Source organism: Biomphalaria glabrata, chromosome 4, assembly GCF_947242115.1.
Source record: "Biomphalaria glabrata chromosome 4, xgBioGlab47.1, whole genome shotgun sequence".
Lineage (NCBI taxonomy): Eukaryota > Metazoa > Mollusca > Gastropoda > Planorbidae > Biomphalaria > Biomphalaria glabrata.
In genome coordinates, this window is record NC_074714.1 from 24971448 (window position 1) to 24997934 (window position 26487).

Genomic DNA, 26487 nt, shown 5'->3' on the forward strand with positions numbered 1-26487 from the left:
GATTAAACAAATAAGAAGTTGGGGGTGATGAGTCTCTTTAGCCCTCCCTTTAAAGATACCCCTGGTCAGTGTCTGTTTGGCTTGTAGTCCAGCCTCCTAATTGAGACTTAAAGTAAACAAACTTATTGTCCCAGCCAATATTATAAATGGTGTGGCTTGTGGTCCAGACCCTTGATTGACAACCTATCTCATAATAAACAAACTCATACCAGATTAACCTTTTTGAGATTTGGCTTGTAGTCCCGCCCCTAATAAAAATTCTTCTCCAAGTAAACCAACTCAGTTCCCTCATAAGATGTGACCTCTAGAAAGTGTCAACACATTGACATCTGGCTTAATGTGGTCAGCTGCCTATCTGTGAACTCAATGTTATGGACTAAACAAACAAATGGAGGTGGGGGTTGCTCATCTCTACCTCTTGAGATATACCCGCACATCTAGACAGATTATCAGCGTGACGTAATTAAGGAATATTACATGTTTACTAGACCACTCAAATGTCAAGACAAGCTTTTAAAGTGTGCCAGACATCGCTGCTACGTATGTAATACAAATTTATAATGTAAAGTCTAGTCCACCCCCCAATAACAAACCTAGTTCCCTCGTGTGACCTCTAGAGAGTGCTTACGTCCATCGTATCTGACTTGGGGTCACCTGTCAATCAATGAACTTAATGTGACGGGCTAAACAAATAAAAGGGGGAGGGATATGTTCATCTAGAAATATACCTAGTTACCTTAGAGGTGTGGCTCTTGTAGTCCAGCCCCCCCTTCCAATAAAGATTAACTACTAAGTAAACAAACTCAGTTCCCTCGAAAGGTGTGACCTCTAGATAGTGTCAATACGCTGACATTAAACCTACGTCCATCGTATTTAACTTGTGGTTACCTGCCTATAAATAAACTCAATGTGATGGACTAAACAAATAAAAGGGGTAGGGAGTTGTTCATCTCTACCTCTAGAGATATACCCACACAGCTAGACAGCATGACATAGTCAAGGAATGTAGCATTTTAAGATGCTAACTAACTTACTCAAAGGTCAAGACAAATTGAAAAAAGTGCCAGCCATTGCTGCTCTGTATGTAAAGCGCATTTATGATGTAAAGTTTCATCTCTATTTATATTAAGTTATTAACATGCCTTGTCTTTATAATAAACGATGTTTGGTGCATATTCATAATGGCTCTATTTTTAAGCACATTATTTTGTTTTCATATAAGCATTAATACATTCTATAACAGACAGTAATGGAACGAGGTCCACTTTATGCATATTTAATAGGTGTACTTTTTACTATCCGGTTTACTATCCGGTAGTGATATCCGACCGGAGCCGAATAGCACCGGATAGTAAAAAATGACGGATATTCGGCAGAAGCCGGAGCCGGAGGGACTATCCGGTGCACCCCTAGTTACAATCCTTGTCTATTCATTGGTACTTGCTGATTCAGCTGCTTAATTAAACTAGGTTATTAATTTAAATATAATTTTGTAATGTTTAATGTGATTTTCAAATATTTAAAGTACAGAAATTAATTTGTTTTTTTCAGTGTGGTGATACCTATCTTCAGTTATATGTAGACATGTGCATCTTTGCAATTAATGTAGACAAAGGTCAAATGGAAACAAGCATTAAAGAAGACAACTTAGTTGCAGCTGTTGCTAGAAGAGGTGATATGGCCTCTGTCTGTGCTAAGCTGTCTTGCCTTTGTCACCATACTTCTCTCAAGGTGGCTAGAATCTGTGCATTGACATCATTTGCACTAAAGCCCTCAGATCAATCATTAGCCAAAATTGGAACATTTTATGGGCAAGGTGGTGGTTGCTGCAAGAAATGTGGTGTAGGAAATAATCATGATCCTGGCAAAGTGAACCCAGCTACGCTCTATGAAGTGGAAAGGCTACTCAATATGCTGAGACCTGAGTATCTTAATCCAGATAATAATTTTGTCAACATACAGGCATTATGTCGACGCTTCTTACATGAAAGTTTGAAAGTTGCTGAAGAAAGAAAGCAAGAATCAGCTGTAGCTGCAATGACTATTAGTGGGCCAGAAGGAAAGAAGAAAATGATCAGCTCTAACAAAGCCACAAACTTGTTTGAGGCTCTCTTACCCCAAGATGTGCAAAACACTCAGTCACTTCTGAACAAAATGAGGCTACAGAATATACCAACCATCCACTCACCTCCTCAGACTACTCACATTACATACTCAGCAGCTGGTGTGAACCGACATAACATTTTAACACATCATTCTAAACAGCAGTATGCTTTTGATTCAGAGAAAGTTAAAAACAGTTTACCCTATGGTATTCCAATGGAGCAGCAGCATCAGTATTACTTAAGCAAGCATGAGAAAGAATTAGAGCAGAGACGCAAAAACTCCATGAAAAAGAAAGAGGGTAAAGCACAGGAGCCATTAGCTTCAAGTACCCATCCCCAACAGCATCAAAATGCAAGGCAAGATTCCAACAAGCAGGGTGTGCCTTTACAACAGTTACAGACTTGTAGGTCAAATAGCAACAAGCAAAGTCCCCAACAGCAGCAGCAGGTTCCAAGTATTCAAGTATCTCAGTTGATTCATTCTGCCCTGCGAAATGACCCTGCTGCACTACAAAAGTTATCCCAGACTGCAAGCCCAGAGATGGTGCGTGCAGTTATTGACATATTAAAAAACAGTGCCATCAGACCTGCTCAACAGCAGCAGAAACAACTGGGTAATCCAATAATACAGGGCACTGGTCCATCACAGCCATTGCCTACAGTCTCAACATTATTGAAGCCCACAGCTCAACAACCACAACAGCTTTCAGAAGCAAAAAGAGAGCAGCCTCCCCCACGACGCTATCCTAGGCCACAGCTATATGCTCAGCCCATTGTTGTCTCATCTTCGTCAGGCATCTCAAGTTCTCTTCGTCCCCAGTTATCAAATGTTTCAATTTCTGTTACTAAAAGTTATAATTTTATGCCCTCATCATCTAATGTTACTTCAACTATGACTGTGGCACAGAAACAAAAGTCTGACTTGGCATCAAAGAGCCAGGCAGAAAGCATACGACAGTTGATGCACATGCAGATGACCTCCAATCTTCAGCAAAAACAAATATCAGAAATGCGACAAATGTCAGGATCTACTATTACTGTCAATAATATTTCAAGTTCTAATAATTTAGGTTCTACTATTGCATTAAGACCAAAAACTACAGTAGAACTAGCAGAAAAAGCAGCTCTGGCTAAACAACAAGGGAAATCACCAGCGTATCAACCAGTTCAATCTCAGGGTTTTCCATCATCATCCAATCCTTCAGTTAATAAAACTAACCAACAGTTTATGACATTACAGACTTCTGAATCACAGTCACAACTACAAAAGCAACAGTCACAAAACTCTTGTGGGCTTAATTCAAATAATTTTAATACCTCTTCCTCAAATAATAATCAAAATTTAACATTGTCAGATGAGCTTTCTGGCTCCATCATGGGTATAGATGATACAATAATTAAGGAACTGCTGCAGGATTCTGGAATCTTGGCTAATACCTTCCCGGATATTGAAGTTGATACAATTGGGGAAGATAAATCAAGAAAGATATCTGAACTTGTATCTTTATCTCAGTTGAATGTGCCATCTGTTCATACTTTTGACTTCAATAGACGTACAAATTCAAATATATCAGCAGCTGAATCATTTCAGACTCCCTCAATTTTGTCAAGGCATACTATACAAAAATCTGGCCAACCTGCTATTCAAACAAGTCCAATTCATATTCACACCACCTCCCAGCTTCATATCCCATATTCTCAACCTTCACTTTATACAGGCAAAAGTGAAATACTGACATCATCAAATCTGCCAGTAATGACTTCAAAAGTATCTTTACCTTGTACGGCTGCTAATGATGTAAATTCCAGCCTTCAAAGCCCATTTCAAGTATCAAGCCAAAAGCAGTTTACAGTTTCAAAATTATCCTTGCAACCTAGGGAAAACATGAGCACATCTGTGACTATGAATGTAGAAGAAACTAAACCAACTATGGATCAATTGAGGGAACAAATGAAAAAAGAAGATATACAAGGTGAAATCTACCTTGATTCTGCCAACAATGCCACCTATAGGTGCATCATTTGCAGCCAGGCTTTTGAGACATTAGACAATCTTCGTGAGCATGTTAGAAATGTTTGTAAACCAGGTCTACAGTCTTCAAGTGTATATACTTCAAAGATTAAGCAGGACAAAGCTAATTCTGCTAAAGCAGGTCTGGAAACTACTACAGTATTTCAGTGTTTGAGATGTTTTGAATTATGTGTTAGTGATGCTGGCATCAAGCAACATAGATTGACTTGCAAAAGAGTCCCCACTGTACCTTCAGACATAAAGAAAGAGGTTCAGAACAAAGCTAGAAGTGCCATTAAATCTGGCAGGTCCACCCCAAAAAGAGAAATAAAAGATAGCTCTTACATAGTCCCTGAGATGCCTTTACCTTTTCCATATCCAAGTTTGAATTCTGAAGCTGTAAAGAAAAGCCTGGCATTGGCAGGAAAGTCCTCCATGACATGTCAAGAAAGGGCGCTTACATCAAAGCAGCAGGTATCTTCTGCACAAGCTACTGGGGCACCTTTAAATAGCATTACAACAAAGCAGCAAATATCTTCTGCAGAAACTACAGAGTCTTCTTTGAATAGTATCACATCAAAACAAAAGGTCTCTACTGCTCAAGCTTCTGTGGCTCCATATAGTAATGTCACATCAAAGCAATCAATGTCCACGGCACAATTTACTGGGGCTCCCTTTAGCAGTTTTTCACCAAAGCAACAGGTATCTACCGCTCAAGCTTCAGGGGCACCCTTAAATAGCATTACAACAAAGCAGCAGGTATCCACTTCACAATCAACATGGGCACCTTTAAATAGTATAATGTCAAAGCAACAGGTATCCACAGCACAGACTTCTAGGTCTCCCATAAATATTATCACACCAAAGGAGCATGCTTCTACTCTACAAGCAGGTACTGCATCAATACAAAATAGCAGAATGTTAAGCATCAATTCGGAACAGTTGTTTAGCATTGGTAGAGCAGAAAGTTCCAAATCTGGAAGTGTTTATTCAGCCAATGTCTCAAATATAACAAGCAGTGTAGTCACAACTGTTGCCAGAAGTGCAAATCTGATGAATGTCAGTAACAGCTTGAACACATCAACATTGAGCAGAGTCAGTTTATCTTATACCAATCCAGTCCTGACAACTAATTTAAACAGTATAAATAATGTCATCAATGAAGCTGCCAAAGCTTGTTACAACCTGCTTGCTTCTGATTCTGTTAATGACATCAGCATTACCAGACCAGTGACACATGGCTCAGCTTTTGTTGAAAAGACTCCTCCTAGTGTAAATAATAGTTCATTATCTCAATCCACTTGTAATGCTACTTCATCAAATTTAGTTCAGCCTTTTCAAAATGTTTCTGCTCAGTATAGTCCAAAAAGTAGTACTTTGGGCTCCTCTCAAATGGCTAGTCCTATTGCACCAGTTATAGAAGCAGAAAAAGTCATACCTTCTCCAGTTCTGCCTAAGAAAGCTCCAAAGAGAGCTAAACAGCTGCCAGCTCCCTGCTTCACAGAAATCTCTGGTTCTGGAGGAAGTAAGTTTTACAAGTGTGACCTGTGCTCTCAAACATTGTGTTCAGTGGAAAGTTTCGGGTTGCACTGGGAAGAGTGTGTCTCTAAAAATAAAGCTTTGTTAAAGAGAAGAGCTTCTAGGGAAAAACTTTTAAATGTCAAACCACCTACAGAAGAAATGGTGAAAAAATGGATCGATGTCATTGCTTTTGTTGCTGCTGGGGGTGGAGCAGCAGACAGTGTGTTTGATAATGAGGACCTGAGTGAAACAGAACTTGTATTGCTTGAGGATCCATGTGAGATCCATGCTAATCAATCTGAACTTAATTATATTGTTCCATCTGAAAGTGATGCAGATGACTTAAACAGTTTGATTAGCACTAAATCAGATGAAGACAATATTTCTGAGGCCACAACAGAGAAAGATTCAGAAGAGGATGTTGCTTATAGAAAAGCACGAAGCCGTTGTCAAAATAGTCATAAAGATAGTGCTAGACATGATAATGAAAATCTTGGAAGATCCTCAAAGATGCATGCAAGGTCTAGGAATGGAGAGAAAGAACTAGAGGACACAGAAGGAGACAAGACATCTTCCTCATCTAGTGAGTTTGAATCTGAAGGCAGTGGTCTCTCTTGTCAACTTTGTAAAACTAGCTACCACAATAAAAGAATGCTGATACAGCATTATGCTGGCAGACATTTAAAACCATACACAGTGAAAAGGGCATCAGATAACACATCTTACATTTGTCATCTTTGCCAGAAAAGTTTCCCAATTTTTATGCATTACATGCAACATGTTCCAGACCATTCTGTTACCATATATGAAAAAATGAAAGCTTTCATTATCAAAAAGCGATTATCACATAGGAATAAAGTCTCTTCACTCAAAGGCATGATTCACAAAAAGAATGCTATGTCCCTACTGGCTAAATCTTTAAAGAGTAAAAGGGCTGCCAAAATGTCTGCATTGGACAGAATAAAAAGAGAAATTCTATCCTCAAATACTGAGGCTGTTCGAGAGAAGTTGAGTCTTTCCAAAAAGAAAAAATCAAAAAGTTACCCATCAAGTGAAGAAGATTATACTCCAGAAGTTCACCATCTGAAACGAATCTCAGAAATTGTAAGTGATGTTTCCAATAGAAGATGCGGTAGACAGCGCAAACCTGCAAGTTATGATGAGACTTCTTCTTCAGAAAGATCTGGTTCTAAGCTGTCTAGTAATAGAGATGAAGATTATGTACTGAGTGATGATACTGAGTTTGACTACAGAGCACCTATAACAACTAGGAGTAAAAAATATAGTTTGAATAGAAAGGAACAGTGGTCAGGGTCTGACACAGACAATACTAGTGGCTCAGTCATGTCCAAGCATCCAAATTACATCAAATCAATGGAAGTCTCAGGATTTGACTCTGACTCTAACTCTGCTACTCTGACATTCTTACAAGAGCCTAATGGAACATTAATTGTGCTGCCAGACCAACAACCCTCTAACCTAGACAAATCAGACCAATCTTCACCAACTTGCACTATTACTGTGCGCTCTCTGAATAAGAAGCTAAAGGAGACACTTAAATTGTGTGATCTACGACCCACTATAGTTTTAAAAAATCTAACAACTAAGGACATTGAGAAATCCACAGGGGACATAAAGTTATCTAACCTTGGTGTTTCTGCTCAAAATGCTGTTCCGGCAAGCTCCTCTAAGACTTCTTCATTTTTTGATTCCTTTCTTTCATACCTCAATCAGTACCCTGCATCTTCTGAAGAGAAAAATCTGCCCAGTGAAAGTGTTGTCCCTAAAAGTAACAGTAGCAATGCTAGCACAGAACTCTGCTCTTCTATGGATACAGATGGCAGCACTGTTAGTTATGGTACAAACACTGACAAGGAGGATTATGCTGATACAACACCTCTTAACTGCGGTAACAATCAATCTGATGTCCAAACTCTTCTTGCCAAATTTCCTACCAGACGATGCAGTGTCAATCTTGGTAAAAAACTTGATCCAATTTTGTTGTCTAATAAGGCGGACGACATTGTGACACCAGAAGATGATGTCAAACTACCTTTGCTTGTTGATGTCAAGGTTTGCTTGCCAAAAATTGAGACTCCAGGTAAATATTTAAAACAAGATACTGTACTTCCAGGTGATGGTAAAACAAAAGTTGAACAGAAAGACTATAAATTTTCTTTGGTGGACAACCAATCGAAAGAAATTATTTCAACTTCTAAAGGTGAAGCTCTTTCTGAAGCATGCATTGATTTGGGTGTGGGGAGAGATGACAATCTGTCTTTAAAAAATATGAACACTTCAGAAAGTATAGATTTGTGTTCTAGTCAAACATTAGATGCTAGAATCTCTCATAAAGAGCAGAAGAACATTGTTGCTGAAAAAAGTCTTCGTTGCTATCCTGAGTCAGGTCAACATTTGACAGCCATTGAAACTTCAGACAAAAAAACATCACTAGACAAAAGTGTCTCAAACCAAGACCAGGAAAACATTGTTATGAAGGATCGTGTCCTTTGTCCTGATGCAAGTGAAGTTATTGAACAATGTGTTGAAAATAGTGTATGTATGTCTGCAGAAAACAATTTAAACTCACACAATATAGCTTTCATATCTAAACAAATATTATTAGATACCATTGTCTGTGAAAACGATCAGAAGAGCATTGTTGTTGAAGAATCATGTGAAGTTATTGACCCATTTGTGGAGAGTGGTGTCATTTTGTCTGTAGAAAACATTGACACTTCAGATAGTATGGTTTGTTCAAAAGAATCATTACTGGACTTGAGCATCTCTCAGGAAGATCAGATTAATGTTAGTGAAGAACATAGTGGAGATGATACATATGAGCTAGATCAAGTTGTTTCTCCTAAAGAGCTTGATATTTCTCCAGACAAGAAAGATGGCATCATCATCATTGAAACAAACAGTGATGATGGCCATGATAACCCTTGTTACATTTTAGAGGAGAATGATGAGTCTGAGGACTTTTACATAATCAAAGAAACCAGTGATCCAGAAATGGATGAAACTGAGCTAATTGCTAATGAACCAAATCTTGAGAAATCAACAACTAAAAGCTGTACTAGTTTATTGGAAAATAGTGTTATCCAGGTGGAGAATGCACCTCAATTTGAATTGTCTAATTCTTTGGAGCAGAAACATGATTCTATAGACAACAATAGTGGCATAACACCTGTTCAACAAATTCAAAGCTGTTCACAGCAGGAGACACTTGATGCTTGTTGTAAAGTGGAATGCGATGAAGAAAAATTCTCTGTCTTGGAAGCACACCCGGTTGCTCTAGACATCACTTCAGAAAGTCTAACTCTAGAAAACATGCATGCAAGTGTTGACAAATCGAATAGAGAAATTCAAGGCCAGCAAATCTTTCTGAAACATGTGAGTGCTTTGGAAAGTTCTGTTGATTCTGGGGTCATGTCTACAGAAATGACATTGAAGCAGAGAGCTTTAGGAAATGCTATTGAAATGAACAATACAGTGAACAATATGAAGGATTCAGATTGTCACAATCAAGAATTACAAATAGAAAAGGCTAATATCAAGTTGAATTCTGAAATTTCTGACAATCGGACACTGCTAAACACTCAATTTCAACCAAACTTACCTGAAAGAAATAGTGATTCAGACAATGTAGGCAATGATTTTTCAAACATGAAAGATTCATTTGTGTCTAAGAAACATGTTAACCGTGTTGAGAATCTTACAGAAATTTCTCACACTTCAGAGCTTTCTAATGCTACAGAAAATATTGTCACAAATGGTGATTTGTCTTGTTCAGTAAATCAGTGTCTTTTAGAATGTGAGCATGACCATGGAGAGAAAACTAACTTGAAGATGATAGAAAGTGGTTTAGAGAAAAAAAACCTAGACTCATCAAATGGTGACTCTGTCAACAAGTCATTGTTACCCCATGTCACTTCAGATCTCCCAGAGACAAGTGTTCATATGCAACTTTCATATACAGGGGAAACTATAATAGAAACAATAGAAACAAATTCTCTAAAAAATAGTTGTAGTGATGCTCATATTATAACTTTAGCTGGTCTGGCTCAGAATGTCAATTCATGTAATGAAAGTACTTTAATAGTTGATACTGAAAAATTGCAAAATGAAAACTTTCAGTCGGAAAAGGTTGAAATGACAATAAACAATAGTGCTCAAGGATATCAAGAAATTTTAGACTCTGAGGACATGTCAGGCCAAAAAAGTGATAGTATACCAAACTCTGCTGAGAAATTTGAAGTTGGTTTATGCAATGGCAGTGAGTCCATCATTGAACAGTGTCAACAAAATGATGCTATACTAGACTGTGAGAATATTTCAAGTGGTTTATTCAATGAGACTGTGAATCCACATTCTAAAGCTAGTTTAGACATCTCAGGTCATCAAAGTGATAGTCTACTTGTTTCTAAGAACATTGCTGGGGATACAAGCAATGAGGCTTTAACTGCAGCAGAGAAACAGTATGAGAATAGTTTAGACAAGATCTCATGCCTACAAAATCAAACAAATCTACTATGTGAAACTTCACATCAAGATTTTAGTTTGCCTCAAGCAAAAGATAATATAGATTTACCTGCTCAAGAGAAACTTTCTTTGAATATTCCTGTTGACGTAAATTATGTATCTGACATGCCAGAAAATATGGACTTGGGTAAAATTCTGGATGTTTCAGTGACTTCTCTACTCATCTCTTCAACATCCAGCAGTTACAAAGCAGAAGCAACTTCTAAAGTAGAATATAAAGAACTCACTAGAGCAAAGACTGGTCTTAGAAAAAGAAGTAGAAATAAAGATAAGAATCGGGTGAAAAATCCTCAAGTTTCACTTGCAGCTTTCGTTGCCAAAAGACTGTTAAGTAACAGCAATGATGACAATGCAAGTACCAGCAATGCTGAAAGCACTAGTGAGGAAGACAGTGACAATGACTTAAGTGATAATTCAAAGCATTCTTTAGTAAGTCATCAAGACTGTTTGCTCAATACTAAATCAATGTATTCTGTGTCTAATACAGAAATCAGTGAAACTGGTGCATCAAATAACCTTGTTCTACCTATCTCTCAACTTAATGACATTGATAATGTCACTTATCAGAAGTTTGCTAATGTTGCAGATACCAGTACAAAGCAGATAAATCTAGGTTCTGGTTTAGTTGACTACAGTTCGTCAGATGAAGATAAAGAACTTGATGATGGTGTTATCATGTCAGATCAGAACCAAAAAACTGAGCATACAAGCCTATGTTTAGAAATATCAAGCTTAGAGTCATCCATCGAAATCATTAACACTATACAAAATGTTCCTACGTTAGATTCTAGTATTCCTATTTCTGACAGTATTGATTTAGTGGCTGGAGAAAATTTGAGAGAAGTGGAAGAGAAAAATAAAATATTAGCTAGAGAAAAAGTTGAAGAGAACAATGAAATATTAGTTACAGAAAAAGTTGAAGAGATGAATGAAATATTAGCTAGAGAAAAAGTTGAAGAGAACAATGAAATATTAGCTAGAGAAAAAGTTGAAGAGATGAATGAAATATTAGCTAGAGAAAAAGTTGAAGAGAACAATGAAATATTAGCTAGAGAAAAAGTTGAAGAGAACAATGAAATATTAGCTAGAGAAAAAGTTGAAGAGAACAATGAAATATTAGCTAGAGAAAAAGTTGAAGAGAACAATGAAATATTAGCTAGAGAAAAATGTGAAGAGAACAATGAAATATTAGCTAGAGAAAAAGTTGAAGAGAACAATGAAATATTAGCTAGAGAAAAAGTGAGAGAATTGGAAGACCAAGTTGCTGTGACAGACAGTAATGAAAATGATAACTTTCAATATGAAATAAGCTTAGAAAAGGAAAAAGATCAACTTATGCTATCTGAAATGGATAAATATAAGTATAAAATTAGAGTACAAGAGAAAGATGAAAAGTTGATACTCCCTGAATCTGATAAATCAAATCAAATTAATTTACAAGAGAGTAATTTTAAGGTGGCAACAGATAAATATAAAGCAACTTTGCTAGAGACTGAGGAAAAGTTGATGCCATCTTGTCCCTGTGTTTCTTACAGCTCTTCTCCAGAATACAATGTCAGTGAACACAGTGTGGTGGAGAGTGAACACAGTGTGGTGGAGAGAGATGAGCACTCCTGCCATTTCTCTCATACTTTTGACCAAAAAGGAGCTAATGCAACTATTCCTGAGATGAACAAACCAACTATTGATGATGTATCTGTTTCATTTCTTGATGCACTACTAAATAACCCCAAAGAATGTGGAAAGAATAGTGAAGCTTCTTGCATCATAGAAAACACAGTAAGTAGTCAACCAATTCATATCGATGCTCCAACGCCTACTGAAGAAAATAAATCTGAGGATGGTCTCTTGGTTAATGTCTTGAAAATTGCACATTTGAAAGAAGCAAAAGATGATGCAGACAAAAATTTGAAACCTCTGACTTGTGTGGCTCGACACGACAACGTCTCAAACTGTTACCCTGATATGGACGAAGTCAACCTTTTGTCTCCCTTTTACCCTTGTACAGACAGTACTGAAACTTCTGATCAATCTACAAAGAAGCTGAACAGTTTAAATGAAGACAGAAAATGTTTACAGGATAGGAATTTAGATCAAATTGAGTTTGTATCTCCCCATCACTCAGCAGTAATTAAAGAACACATCCAATTTGATACAGGGCATGTTTTAAATTTTGCTGTAAGCTCATCTCATATGCCGGAGGAACAGATAAAAAATACACAATTAGAAGCTAATGTTCTGTCTGTGACTAAAGAGAATATTATTACAGAAATTGATTGTCATTCAAATTCTTCTAATACTTTTTCTGGTGGCCAAGATAGTGTGCAGGCATTCCTTGGAAGCTTACCAGAAACTGTGTTATGTAAAAATGCTTTTAAAACTGATTCAGATAAAGACACTTCAAGTGTAAAGGAAAGTTCTGATTCAGTGTTGAGCTCTGCTAAAGATGTGATGGCTACAGAAATCGATGTCAAAAGGAAACCACATTCAAAAGCACAAAACTCAGAAGAAAACGAGGTTATAGTTAACAAATCAACAACTAGTTATGGTGTTACAAATATTCAGGAGACAGATGATAAAGCATCAGGTTCAGACATTGATGATGACTTAAGTGATTTTGACCTAGTCATAGAAGAAGATACATCTTCCAGAAATATTGTCCCTTACAAAGTGACATCAGAAAGGAAATCTTCTCAAGCTTATGTTGCTAGACACTATTCCTCTGTGTTTGCTGATCCAAAAAAAGAACAAACCAACCCTTTTATAAATACCCTCAAGTCTATTAAGGAACAGCTTCAAAAACAAGAACATTTGAATCCTGAATTATCTCCCAGGAGACCTTTAAGTGGTGCCAAGTCTCTTAAGAAAGTAAGCCAGGAGCAATTTGTTTGGGATGTGGATGATGATGAAGAGAGCAAACATAATAAAAGCACATTTGTAAAGACTGACAGAACAAAAGTCTGCACTGCAGCACAGGAAGCCATCAAAAGGAAAAGAAATGCCCTGAAAGAAAAAACTGAGAAGTCGCCTTTTACATGGGACCTAGATGATGGCAATAGTGAAAAGACAACACACATTGTTAATCAAGAAAACAAAAATGCTTTGGCTGAATCCCAAAGTGATTTAACATCTAGAATAAAGGCCAGAAGGATTTTTCGAAAGAAAAAAAGTTTCTCCCCAGATTTTGTTTCAAGTGCCATGATGCCATCAAAGCTCAAATCTTGTACAAATGTACCTGCTAAGAGGGCAACACTTGAGAAAAAAGTGGATATGAAAGCAGAAGGGGAAATGCTGGTTTTGGAAGAGTCACCTCTTGGGATTCTTGAAAGCTGCAGTAACTCTATCACTGTTGATGAAGAAATATCCTTCAAAAGAGATTCTTTTTCTTCACCACTTCTTGGCACTAGTAGTTGTTCAGCATCAAGTTCTGTAGCATCTAGTCCATCAAATCCTAAACCTAGAGGACGTAGATCTAAACAACACACCCCAAATGTGTCAGTTTCTTACAATGCCAAAGTGCCCAGCCTGTTAGAACAGGTTTCTCCAAAGGCTGTTCTAGCTTTAAGGACAAGACATAGCTCAGTTGACTCCAATAGGTCAGACTCATCTCAGACATGCAAAAGACAAGGTGAGAATACTGTTCAGAGCAACTCTAAAAAAATAAAAAAAAGTTCTGATCCCCTGAAGGCTGGCTTAATCAAAATTACAAGTCCTCCAATAGGGCAGACTACTCAAGATGGACTAGCTCCCTTGACACGTTCATCTGAGGCTGCTATGAAAGCATTTAACCAAATCAGTTTAAGAAACAGAGGGGTGGATGCTTTAAGGGTGTATAGCTTGTCTTCTCCATCCAGAAATTTAACTAACCAGACTAGCCATAAAAACTTGCCTGATTCTAACATTAAACTGTCTAATATTTCACGACTATCTTCTGCTAAAGGTGCCTTAGAGTCGGTCAAAAAAACAAAGGTACCAAGCGATAGTTCAACACCTGAAAAGGCTGTAGTAAAGCGCAGAAATCCTTCTGCACCCCCTATACCTTCAAGAAAACCTCGACTAAAGGCAGGTGCACTGGCCAAAAATAATGGGCCTGTCACTCCTAGCACTGCTGTTTTCCTTGTAGACCCTGCCCCAATTATTCAGCCAGCACGAGGTGGATCTAAGTCATCTGCCCATAACTCCACAACTGGTACTAAAACTATTCACACTCAGCTTCCGCCCGGTGCCTCTGTCAAGTCACAGAGTGGCAGAAAGCATAAATTAAGACTTGATACAAATATCAAGAAAGACATTGTAAAAAGACCAAGAAAAAAAACATAATTTGAACAAACCTGAATGAGAAAAATTGTGTTTTTATTTCTTAAGCAGTGTATTGTCTCAAAATTTTTACCTTGCTTTATTATTTGTGATAGACTTCAGTTGTGAAGGGTAAACTATTGAGTTACAATCAGATTACTTGTGATACAGATATATTGTGTAACTAATTCATGTATAATTGTCATGTGCTTTTTATGATCACTGCCAAGTAAATATATACATATATACATAGATCTTTATAAAAATTTTAGGCTTCAGTACTTATACTGTAGTTAGCTGAACTCAACTGTTCATAGCAAGTAATGGATTGATTCCAAATTATTTGTGCTACAAGAAGCCATCCCAATAGTTTCAATGTGAAAGCTGTACTCAGTTTTGATTTTGTTTGCTTCATAAGTCAATGTTTCAGTGTTGAGCTTTAAGATTGCATTTAATACTGATTGTTGTCTTGGTTAGCTCATTTGTTTCATCCAATATTGTACACTTGTTTCTTAATGAGTTTTGTTGGTGTAAGGTCATGTTTTAGTGTCAACTCTTGTGGGGAACCAAGCCTTCTTGAAAATCATAATTCTTCTGTTTTTGTTTGTTTAATCAAAACATGTCATTTATCTCATTCATAATTTACCCAATGTTCTAACTTCTTTTATTGTAAAGTTTTTTGTTTTTTTTTTTCAATTAAAAAAAAAAAAAAAAAAAAAGCAATACCTGGTACTTCTCTTGTCATTTCTTTGTAAGACTGGTTACTTTGTTATTTTTAGAATTATTTCATTGGAAAAGTTAGTGTGCAATTTCATTTTGAAATAAATTGTTGCTTTCAGTTTGTAGTCAGTAATTTAAATTTTATTAGAAAATGCAGAAATGACCATTACAGTCTAGTGGGCATTTGTTTCCTAAGAAATTTTATCACAGACAATGAAAATGCATGACAGCACTATAAAATGATTACAAAGGCTGCATACATAGGGTTGGTACCGATAGCACAATAGCTTACTGATAGCACAATAGCTTGATCAGTTCATTTAATGTATCTAAATCTGTTCATGCCTTTGTAGCAGGCTATTTAGCAAGTTTCTTATTACTGGTATATAAAAGGATTTTGGATTTTTCTTGCTCTGATACAAGACAACATAGGAGATACATGGTTTGATTGACTTACACACATATCTTTTTACCCCATTTGCCATTACCAGCATTCAGAGAGCTGAAGTCTACATTTGTACACTTAGAATAGAGCAAGCTTTGGAGTTCATTTTGTTAACATTTATGATCCAAAAGACAAGTTTGACTAATTCAGTACCAACATGTAGAATGACAACAAAATCAGTTCAATTATTAGTAGGGTAATAGTTATAATAGGATTAGCTATAAAAAAATAATCACATAGTGTGAGGGATGTTAAGCTTAATAGATACAACATGTCAAACTTGAATTGAGAACCATTGCTAGGGACATCACAAATATTGGGACAGTACAAATAGAGATGATACTTTAAAAAAAACAAGTTTGGAACATTTAATAAAACACTTTATTATCCATAGAACAATGGATAAAATGTGCATACAAAATACACACGACATAAGTAAATAAATTTAGAAATGGCTACTCAAATTTAACAGCAACACATATTCCAAGTTAAAACATGCTCCAAACACTAAGAAACAAACTTCTGATCAAACATACAAAAACATCGGACACAATGAAATGTTGCTAGGTGAGATTAAAACAATTTCATGTGGCTAAACTTGTTTACAAAGCAGCTCGCAGGGATTCCATTTCCTTGTAAGTATCATCACACTTGGCAGTAGTAGCTGCTTGAGTATCTAAGTACTGCTGGCGGTTTAATTTCCCAGATACAAGTTTCTCTGCTGCAGTTATAGCCAAGCCAATCTGCTCCTTGTATAGCGTATCTAAACGTTGTAACTGAGCAACCTGGATCATATCATAAATAGTACACACTATAGTTGATCTGTGTAGCTACCCATCAGACTCTAATTACCAAGATCTGCTAGCTTACTATTGCTACTTTAATTAAAAGACATTTGAATGGCACATTTACCTTTTCAGCTGCCTCAGAACCCTCTGCTTTTAGTTGGGTTTGTAGGTTTTGAATTTGCTGAGTCAACTGTTTGTAGTCAGCATCAATCTTTTTCCGGCTAGCTGAGAAAGCCGTCACATCCTTGCTGCTTTTAAACTTGTTGATGGCATCATCATAACTTTGATACAAAGCACTACGACGGTCATGAGCACTCTGAACTTCATCAATCAAAGAAGAGACTCTCATTCTGCTTTCTTTAGCCTCATCCTAGTGGTGAGCAAGTTTTAGAAAGTTAGCAAATATTACCCTCAGGTTAGTGTCTCTCCAACTCCATACCCCCCACCCCCCTCCCCACCAGAACAAAAAGTAGTCATCCCTCCCCTCCTTTTTAACCAGCTAGAGTGTCTGGGGAAGCTCTTTCTGTTCATGTATTCTGGGGTACAGAAATTCATTCTCTTGACCTTGAGATAAAACTGCTTCTCCTGGTAAGGAGAATTCAGGTCTAACAAAATTCAATGAAGAAGTAATGGGACATGTTCAGCAAAACATCTTGTAGTAGGCCTGTTTTTGTTCACACAAAAGATAAAACAATGGTACCAGTACTGTAAGAAAGATGGATAACTATAGAATTGCACTGACGAAAGTGTTATTGATGTTTTTTTTTATATGAATGTTTTAAGTCGATCTTGATGCAGAAGAATCTGACAAAAACAGCAGGGAAGGCCATACACCTTACTTAAGTTTTGTAAAACACTGTAAAAATGTTATCTTTATTTGATAATTCTCAAATATGGATTTAGAATTATAATGCAAATACAACAGATATGCTTCTGTGTCCCCCAACTGCTGCTATCAACATGCTTTGTAAGAAGACAATGAATATGTTTGAATGGCTTCACTAACTATAGCAAGGAAAGGGACATTAGTGAGACTGGTGATTGATTACGGATGTATTGCATGCTTTGTAGTCTATATAATTCTGCTAATTAGTTTAGTTATGACCTAGGTATATTAGAGATTCTCTGCCGCATCTGTACTATTTGTTTTCTTGAGGTTTATAATGAGATGTACATTTCACAACCACACAGCGAAGCTATGTACATACTTTCCGGTATGCTATGTTAATGAGCAAAATTTTGTATTCACCGCACAGCTGCCATTCGTTTGTTAAGAACTTGTATAACCTGTGGGTTATGTGCAAAAATATGCTACTGGCAATTAAAAGCTGGCATTGATACACATAGACATGTATTTACCTTTGTAATGGCAAAATCCAATCTAACATAGATGATAACAGCCAGAAACAAAAAATAGAAGACTCCAACAACTAACAAAGGTTCTTGCAACAAAAGATGCTTTTGGAATGTGAAGTGCAGCTAAAAAAAAAAAAGATTACTTTATAAACTTACATTATAATGCAGAAAGGGATACTAGTTCACTAAAGTCAAGGTTTTTAACTTCATGTCTCTTTGTTCCTTTCAGTTTGACAAAGATAACAATGGTAGATTATTGACTTTACACCAAATGCATATCTTATATCAGTAGTAAACAAGCCATTGTTTACAATTCAAGCTAGTATATATTATAGATCTAATCCTTCTATTTACAATAATAAACAGAAACACCAATTTTGAAATAGTCATTTATTCCTAACAAACTGTTAGATATGAAGGAATAGGTAACTGACCTCAAAGTCCTGAATGTGCTGTTCCACAAGATTATGTTTGTTGAGAACAACCACTGGACGTCCAAGGGTATCAAGGTAAGTGTAATGAATTTCATCTCCTCTTCTTTCAACATCAAATGGAACTTTCAGTTCTATATTTCTAAAAGATGTACAATGAATTCATATTTCTGATTCATTCTCTACTCAGTCAGACAATTTAACAACATGCAATATTCAAGTAATTTGATCTACTGGTACTATTAAAATATAGTCCTTTATAGCTATCATATACTATGAAGTTACAGTTTGTTATAAGTTTTGTTATTTTAGGGTTTTAAGAGATAACTATTTGAAAGTAGGAGTTACTTTGATCCTTCTGGTAATATGATCTTCACTTGCACTTCATCAATCACCATGTCATCATAGATGTGATCAACAAATCTCAGCTTTAGGGCATAGTGATCTCCTAGAAAAAAAAACCACAGTAATACTTAGGGCAATGCCAAGCTTACCATCAATCTCTGTAAATACTAAGGAGGGTTTTAAACTAGGAAGTGGCACAGCAGATTAAAAAATCTCAGGTTATTCATGGAACAATTAGAAATTCTCTACCATGTTTTTGTAGGTTTCAAAGAGTCTGACATGGAAAAACATCAATAAAAGGGGAAAAAAATAATGTATGAAAATGCTCATAGAAACCTAAATGGTCCTTCAAAAGCAAATAACTCAGTAAAACTAATACACCCACTGAAATATCAAAATGAGAAGTCTAGACAAGAACAACTCATAATTATAATAATAATAATAAATTCCTCAGTGGACACTGATAAAAGGCTATTATGAATTTTGTTTAACGAAAAAATCCAACATCCCATTTTCTATTAGCCTATCATTCACCTGACTTCAGTTTGTTGCCTAACCCTGTAAACAAACATTTTTTAGTGTTAACCTGTGGAAATTAAGCTTAAGTACTTAATGCTAGGTACATGTAGGGACCACATCACTAAGATTTTTTTCTTTCAGACCATTCTTTGGAGAGTCAGCAATGAAAGCTCTGGCATCCTCTACAATCACTAAGAAAAAAAATTTAATATTTATTTTCAGACAGATAATCCTTTTTAGTTATTGAACTTGTTTCTAATATAGAAGCTGGGCTAGTGAGTTTGTTGAATATATATATATAAAATCCCAAGCTGTGGTAAGATAAAGCTTTTTATTCTGGGTTCTGATGCAGGAAGTTTTTTTTAAATAAAAAGTGTTGAAGGAGGGCGCAAGAAATCAAGAATTTAATGCTTTTTTGTTTTCTGCATAAGCAAAAGCTTCAATGTCCCTGATTTAATTCTTTGAATTTAGAATTTCATAACTATTCATAAGTAATGGTAGCGTTAGATCTGCCTACTTTCTGTAATTTTAGAGTCAGACCACATCAGTTTTTTTGATTCCCTTTGTCATGCTAAGAGAGAGATTAACCACCATTTCTTCCATTAAAACCTCTGGTTAATAAATCTTTTTATAATGGCAGAGGTAGCTGCACAATTTTGAGTATATCTAGATTAGATCCTAGAGCTGCTAGAACTAGTAGTACCGGTTGTCTAAATCTAAATTGATAATTAGATCTACTTTGATCTAGATTAGTTCTCTGCAGATGTAATAGACCTGGTTACTCCTAGATCTAGAAAACAAGACTATATCTAGATCTAAGTTTAGATCTATTTAGATCTTATTTATAAATCTAGATTTATGTTAATTCGTAGTGCCTGACATTGTAAAACTTTTTAATGGAATACTTGATCTATAAACGTCCAATGAATTAGAACTAAACAATCAATAAATTCCCAATCAGTTTGAAGACTAGAGAGTAGAGTCTCAGTAGAGTCTAAAATAAACATTGAAAGGAACTCCACTTTATTTGCATCAGCAAGATCGAGATATAGTTATTTTTCTAAATCTTCGCGCATGAGCGAGCAGGGAAAAAAAAAAGGTATCTATATATTGTGGTAGATCTAAATGAATAGTTCCATTTCCAGGCATTGACACACTGATTTATAGAGATCTATATTATTAGCAACAACTTTTTTTTTTTTATATACATTTTTTTTTTGCTTCTGCAGGGTAAATGAGTATATTTAGATGATAAACTGTACACGCTTATCATTTGCGTACTTGTAGGCATCTCTGAACGGTACAACAAAACGAAACATTTTATTTATGTAGATATGGTATTATATCGACTCTCAAAAATCATAAGACCAATTAAGACATTGCCACTTACCCTTGTAGTACAGGTATTCATAACTAGGTACATTGTAACCAAGAAAATATCTGGTCTTCCAACCACCAAAAAGTGGAAATCTAGGCCGCAACTCAACATCAACAGATTCATCCAGCTCACGCATATTGGATGTGGATATGTTACCAATCTCATCTCTATAATACACATCTCTAGCGGAAGCTGGCAGGGATGTCTATAAGAAAAAAGGAACACTAGCAGTGAGCATGATTTTATTCCAATGATATGTGAAGTGGTATTGTTTTATACAAGTAAATATTCAAATCTAAAACTTACCTTGAAGGTTTTAATAGAGGCATAACCATCTTGCTGTCTCTGATAATCAAATCTTGAGAATGGCCCCTTTAACGTGGCTCCAGTGTGTTTCATGTCAATGTGTTCCTCTACAGCAATATTACCCCAGAGGGAAACTTCAATCACTCTCTCCATGCTGGTGACAGTTAAGAATGGGCTGTTGTTTTCTTCATGAACTCTGAGCTGGGACTGATACAAAATATACTTAATAAATTTCAATGTTTCTCAAATAATCTTGACCAAAAAAGATAGATTTTTTATGCCAAAAAGATATGTTTAAATAAAAAATCTGTGGTTTTGAGAAAGAAAAAAAAAAGAGAGGATGAGATATGTTTCCTGATTGAATGTGACAAGTAAAGTTACCGGTAACAAAAAGTTAAATTCCCCTCTCTATAAGGCAGATGATGTAAAGGATAAATACTGATTGAAACAGGGAAAAACTAAAATAGAGTAACAAAACAAGTTTTAAAATATTGTGACTATTTAAGAAAGAAACACTTGAGCAGACTACCAAGCCTCACTCTTGAAAGACCACTTTGCCTGAGGGCCCCCACCATTCCTTTCTAGCTCTAAATCTAATAAATTTCAAGTTTTTATTATCAATCAAGCTCCCTTTGTCTCTATAAATTGATGTAAAAATGTTAACTTCTAAATCTACTATTTCAATGGCTAATATTAAAAGTTTCCCCATATTTCATTATAGCTATTTTTTTTATTCTGATTTACTTGTTCTTCATAGGGTAAAAAATGAACTCTTTATGGATATAGGCATTTTGAGAAATGGGGGAGGGGGGGACACAGTCTGGTGGGTTTAGCCTGTCTGTCCTTGACATGTAGTTTTATTAAATAAATTCTAATCGAAATTCTTTAAATTCCACGAGTACAGCCTTGATGACCTTGTATCTAATTTAAACAAATCAGAAATTACTCCATTTACTATCACCAAAACCATTTTTTTAAACTTAAAACAGTTAATTGAATTTCAATACCTCAGAAAATGGAGCTTTCTCTTCAAAAGGACCATAAGTAATGACATTATCAGACTGAGTGACTGGTTTAATCTTAGTATAGGACTCAATGTTAGAGTTTGTTGTGGTGACAACTGTTGTCTGGCTTTTGGTTACATATGGAGAGTAGAAGTACAGGTTGGTATCCAATACAACCAACTGCTTTTCTGACTGAAATGAAACATTCATCCAAAAAATAGAATAATGGCTGACTGAGTCACAGAATAATATGTCCATTTTTTTTATTAAACCTCTACCTAGAATGACTAATAGGCAGAATTTGTCTTCACTTGCCTGAGTAATTTCTGATGGATAAGGCTTCAAGACATGAGCATAGACTGCCTCAACATCAACTGTCACTGTTTTGCCCGCATCAAGAGTTGTGGGTAAAGTGATACGATAAAATCTTTTATCACTGCAATCAGTAACATAAAGAAAACTAAGGATAGGATACATAACTGAAACTTGAAATCAAATATTTTGTCTTCTGTGATATATATGAACCTTACAAGTGATAATTATATTTTTTTATGCTTCAAAAATATGCTTCTCTAGTATATCTAATATTGAAAAGTATTAAGTCTTTTGTAAGATGTAACTTAACAGCAACCTGAACTGAATAAGAAATTAAGTAGACCTAAATATGACAATATTATCCATCCATCCCAATGGTGCTACAGCCCATGGAGGGTTCTGGCTTGCTTCACTACATCCCTGCATTCAGATCTCTCTTGGGCCTTTCATCTCCCTAACCCCAAGCTGTTGTAGATCTGCCTCCACATCATCAATCCATCACATTCAAAGTCTGTTTTTGGGTCACCTGCCTTTTGGTTTTAGCCTGTATACAATTTTCGCTCCTGTTATCTGACATTCTTTCAAGGTGACCTGCCCAATGTAGTCTGTTCTTTTTTATTTCTGTCACAATCAGTGGGTTTCATACAATTGATATATCTAAATATGACAATATATCAAACAATAAAAAAAAGCAAATACTTTAGAAACAATGAAGACAGTTTATTGTACTACTTTACCCGTGACCTGCTACATTGGTTTCTTTCACATCTAGCTTGTCATCTTTATTTTCTTTGGTCTAGAAACAAAACAAAAAAACAAACAAGGTTTACACTATAATAAAGAAAATGTATATTTATACTTAGTTAAGTTAATAATGTATAACATTAAGCCTATTTTGTTATAACAAAGTAGTAGCAAATAGTAGCAACAATGAAGACCTTCTCAGAGGTAAATATAACGTCCAGCAGCCGAAGTCTAGTTTAATTTAGAATGTTGGGACATAAAATTGATAGTTGTTTGCACTGAATTTTCAACTACCGGTATGTAGTTATTCAAATTACATTCTCATAGAGACAGCCAACAATGAAAACTAAATCCTTCAAATCAAATGTCTTTTACTTATTTTATAAATTCTATAAGATGCCATTGTGGTATTGTTAATTTTAAGTACATTCCATTTTGACAAGTACAAGCAAGTCTAAGCAGCTGCTGACTACTCAAGTTTGTTCTCTGGGTAATTAATAACAATGTTTATTTTTCCTAATGCAAATTGTCTTGTCAATCGCACAAATTTTGTATCTCTTTCATTTGTTTACTCAAACCACACCGTTTACCAACAACTCTCCACCAGAACATTGTACTATTTTTTCGGTAATTTCCAAAATAGTGATATGCTTGCCTTTTGCATAATAAAAATATATACTGTACCGCATCTCGCTAACGGGTTAATCCATCTTTAACGCTGTGTGCCTTATTTTTGTTACAAAACATAGACTATTACGTAGGTACGGTTAGCTTACTATTGGCCGCTAATGTTATATTATATACTGTGTTGTAATTGTTCTGCATTAACAGCAGTAAATGAAAAGGAAAATACTCGCGCACTACTAATATTATGTCTCTCACTCTGCAAATTGAAGCCAATTGGACGTTCTATAAGAACAAAGTGTACTATAAGAGTTACAATGGTCTTATACACTTTCACAGACTCGATTTTTTTTCGGAAGTGCACAGGGCGGTCTTGGGCCACTGCAACTTATGTGCCCGATCTTTGACTTATTATTAAAGGGTACCTGGAATTCTTCTGAAATTGCAAAATATACGGAAAAGTCATGAAAATATCCTAAAATTATAAAAATCTTCTGAAAACTCAATCAAATCTCCTTAAAAACAGACTAAAATTTTATCATTTCGGGGTGATTTTGTACTTATGACTTAGTAAAGTATGAATAGAATGCAAAGACGAATTTATTTTCTATAACAAAATCTTAATTTTAACTTTTAAAATTATCCTTATCCCCACAATCTGTAGGACCGGCCCAGGAAGGGCTATATCACAGGTTTTCAAAAAATTAATTTAAAAAAAAAAATACTCCTTTTTTTTTTTTGTTTTACACTGCGACAGGGGTTTTCCCACGGCCACACGATGTTCATGCACAGTAGCCTATTGAAAAAACAAAACAACAAAATACATCATCGCCAAACTTTCTGGAAGCTGATAGGCCGAAATAGCTGTACATACACATTAATCAAATAGTAATCGTATATATGAAATTAATAGCCTACCTTGAAAATCTGACCTTAGCGTGCGGTCTTAGAATGTATTACCAGCGAAAGTCAAGAAAACACTTTATATACACTTTGTTTATTTATTTTTATTTAAAAAATCAATTAGTCAAAAGTTGTATTTATGTTACTACAAATGTTATAAATGTCTCTAAGAGTAGTTCAAACTTTGTATACACATTTTGAAATATGGCCAAAATAGAACACCATACTTTTTATAACCAGTCACTGACAAAAAAAAAAAAAAAAAAAACACCCACACAATACTTTTCGTGAAAAAAAAAGCTAAAAACAATAACATTAATTTGAAATACACAACAAACATTAGGTATAGATCTATATAATAGACCTACATTGCCTACATTATATTGTGGACCCAGATTATGATTATATGCACTAATACCATGTACCCGGTAGGAACCTAGATCTAACTTTAACTAGACACTGTGAGGATAGACAGGATGCTGCCACTTGCGTAGCATTCTTCAAAGGGGACCCAGATTTTCTTTTCACTTTCTACACCTTTCCTCTGCAGTGCCAGTGGATTTTTGTTTGGTCTCAAATGTGTATGCCGTGGCCTTTGAAAGTGACCTCCTCCATCTCTTGCAACTAATACTGTACTAAACAGCATTCTGGTAATTGACATTATAGAGTACAACTGAATCTAAATAAATTAAACTGTTGGTATACCAAACTGTTTACCCTCAATGCCCTCATCAAGAAGTACCAGTCTCATCCCACATTTATGTTTATTATTCCAACCAACCAAGCAAGACCAAGGCAAGGCAATCTAGATTTCTAAAACGTAATAAGCCTAATTTTTAAGGTACAGTACGGTCAGGGCAGCCAAAGCAAAGCCTACTTTACTTTTACTTAAAAACATTTAGATCTAAGTCATTTTCTAGATTTAGACTAGATAACATTTACGTACCACTGCACTCAGAAACGACAAGTTGTCTTTGAGAGATGGGTCTAAGGAAAAGAGAAAAGATCGAATTCCAGAAGAGCCTTTGTTTTCTAGAGTAATTAATGTAGTCGTCTTAACCAGGTGCGTGGCTATATCAATTTTCCTTTCCACTTTGGCAATGACAATATTGCTATCAATAGAGTCCTGATTGATTTTTCCAAAGACAGAAACGGAAACCTGTATGAGCAATAGAATTAATGCTCTAGTATTCATTTTTTTTTTTTTATACTTCACACTAACAGATAGATCTAGATCTACTTAGACTAGAATCTAGAACTGCATAACCGGTTGCAAATAGCACCGGCGAATCGTTATCTTACACGAAAAACAACCGGAAGTATAATGCATCGCCGAGTTGGCAAAGTAACATGCAAAATGTCTATTGGAGAAAAGAAACGAAAAATTATATAATCTAAATCTAGGTTCTAGATCCAAAAGATCTAAAAAATTATACATCTATTGTAGGAAATCGCGAGATCTATGGTCTATCTGAATCTAGATCTAATTTTAAATAATTTTTTTAAATTTCGCAATAAACTATGAATTCACAACTTCATAGTAGTTTTGTTTTTTTTGTCGTTTAAAAAAAAAAAAGATTTCCTCGACAAAACGTCTCACAGAAAACGATGGAAGTTGATCTTACGACGTGCGCTAGATCTCGTTTTATGTTCCTCGAACTTTATAAGATTTGCCTTTTTTTTTTTTTTTGCCTCCTTCTTTCCTTCCAGCTCCCATATGCAATGGTATCTGTGTCCAGGAGTGGAAACTCAACAGACACCCGATATATATATATATATAACCCAGTCAAAAAAAAAAAAAAAAAGTTACCTAGCGCTAAATCTCCTATATTACTTTATTTCGCCTGTTGTTGTTTTTTTGTACCTGACCGATGAATAGTAGTACGTGACATCTAAACTATTAGCCAACACCAAACCAAATAAAGCGTCTGGACCTGATGGTATTCCAGCTAGATTACTCAAAGAACTAAGCAATGAGCTAGCCCCATGCAGTGTTCAAAATACTCTTTCAGGCATTGCTTAACCAGGGCAGAGTACCAAAGGACTGGAAAGAAGCTAATGTCAGCCCCCCCCCCCCCATTAAAAAAAGGAGAAAAATCTGACTCAGGAAACTACAGACCAGTATCACTTA

At 35.7% G+C, this 26487-nt stretch overlaps 2 protein-coding genes across 3 annotated transcripts in view; one reads left to right on the forward strand and one right to left on the reverse strand.

The window, feature by feature from the left end:
• LOC106054163 (uncharacterized) overlaps window positions 1-16163 on the forward strand; it is a 42892-nt gene extending 26729 nt beyond the window's left edge. The window contains exon 7 of the mRNA XM_056027614.1: window positions 1552-16163. Within this exon, the coding sequence (XP_055883589.1) occupies window positions 1552-14502 (12951 nt within the window). The 3' untranslated portion in view covers window positions 14503-16163. The remainder of the gene's footprint in view (window positions 1-1551) is intronic.
• On the reverse strand, window positions 16002-25684 carry LOC106054162 (dolichyl-diphosphooligosaccharide--protein glycosyltransferase subunit 1-like). Of its 2 annotated transcripts, none has more exons than XM_056027616.1 (11): window positions 25303-25684; window positions 22823-22881; window positions 22082-22206; window positions 21774-21958; window positions 20767-20973; window positions 20473-20665; window positions 18567-18666; window positions 18222-18360; window positions 17791-17910; window positions 16556-16801; window positions 16002-16428 (listed from the first exon to the last, which is right to left on the reverse strand). In XM_056027616.1, exons 1-11 carry the CDS (start codon window positions 25549-25551, stop codon window positions 16246-16248), a joined length of 1806 nt encoding a protein of 601 aa, XP_055883591.1. In that variant the 5' UTR covers window positions 25552-25684; the 3' UTR covers window positions 16002-16245. The 2 variants fall into 2 exon arrangements, with proteins under 2 accessions (XP_055883591.1, XP_055883590.1); XM_056027615.1 differs by having other exon boundaries at window positions 21774-21962; window positions 22086-22206; window positions 25303-25683.
• Between the last annotated feature and the right edge of the window lie 803 nt (window positions 25685-26487).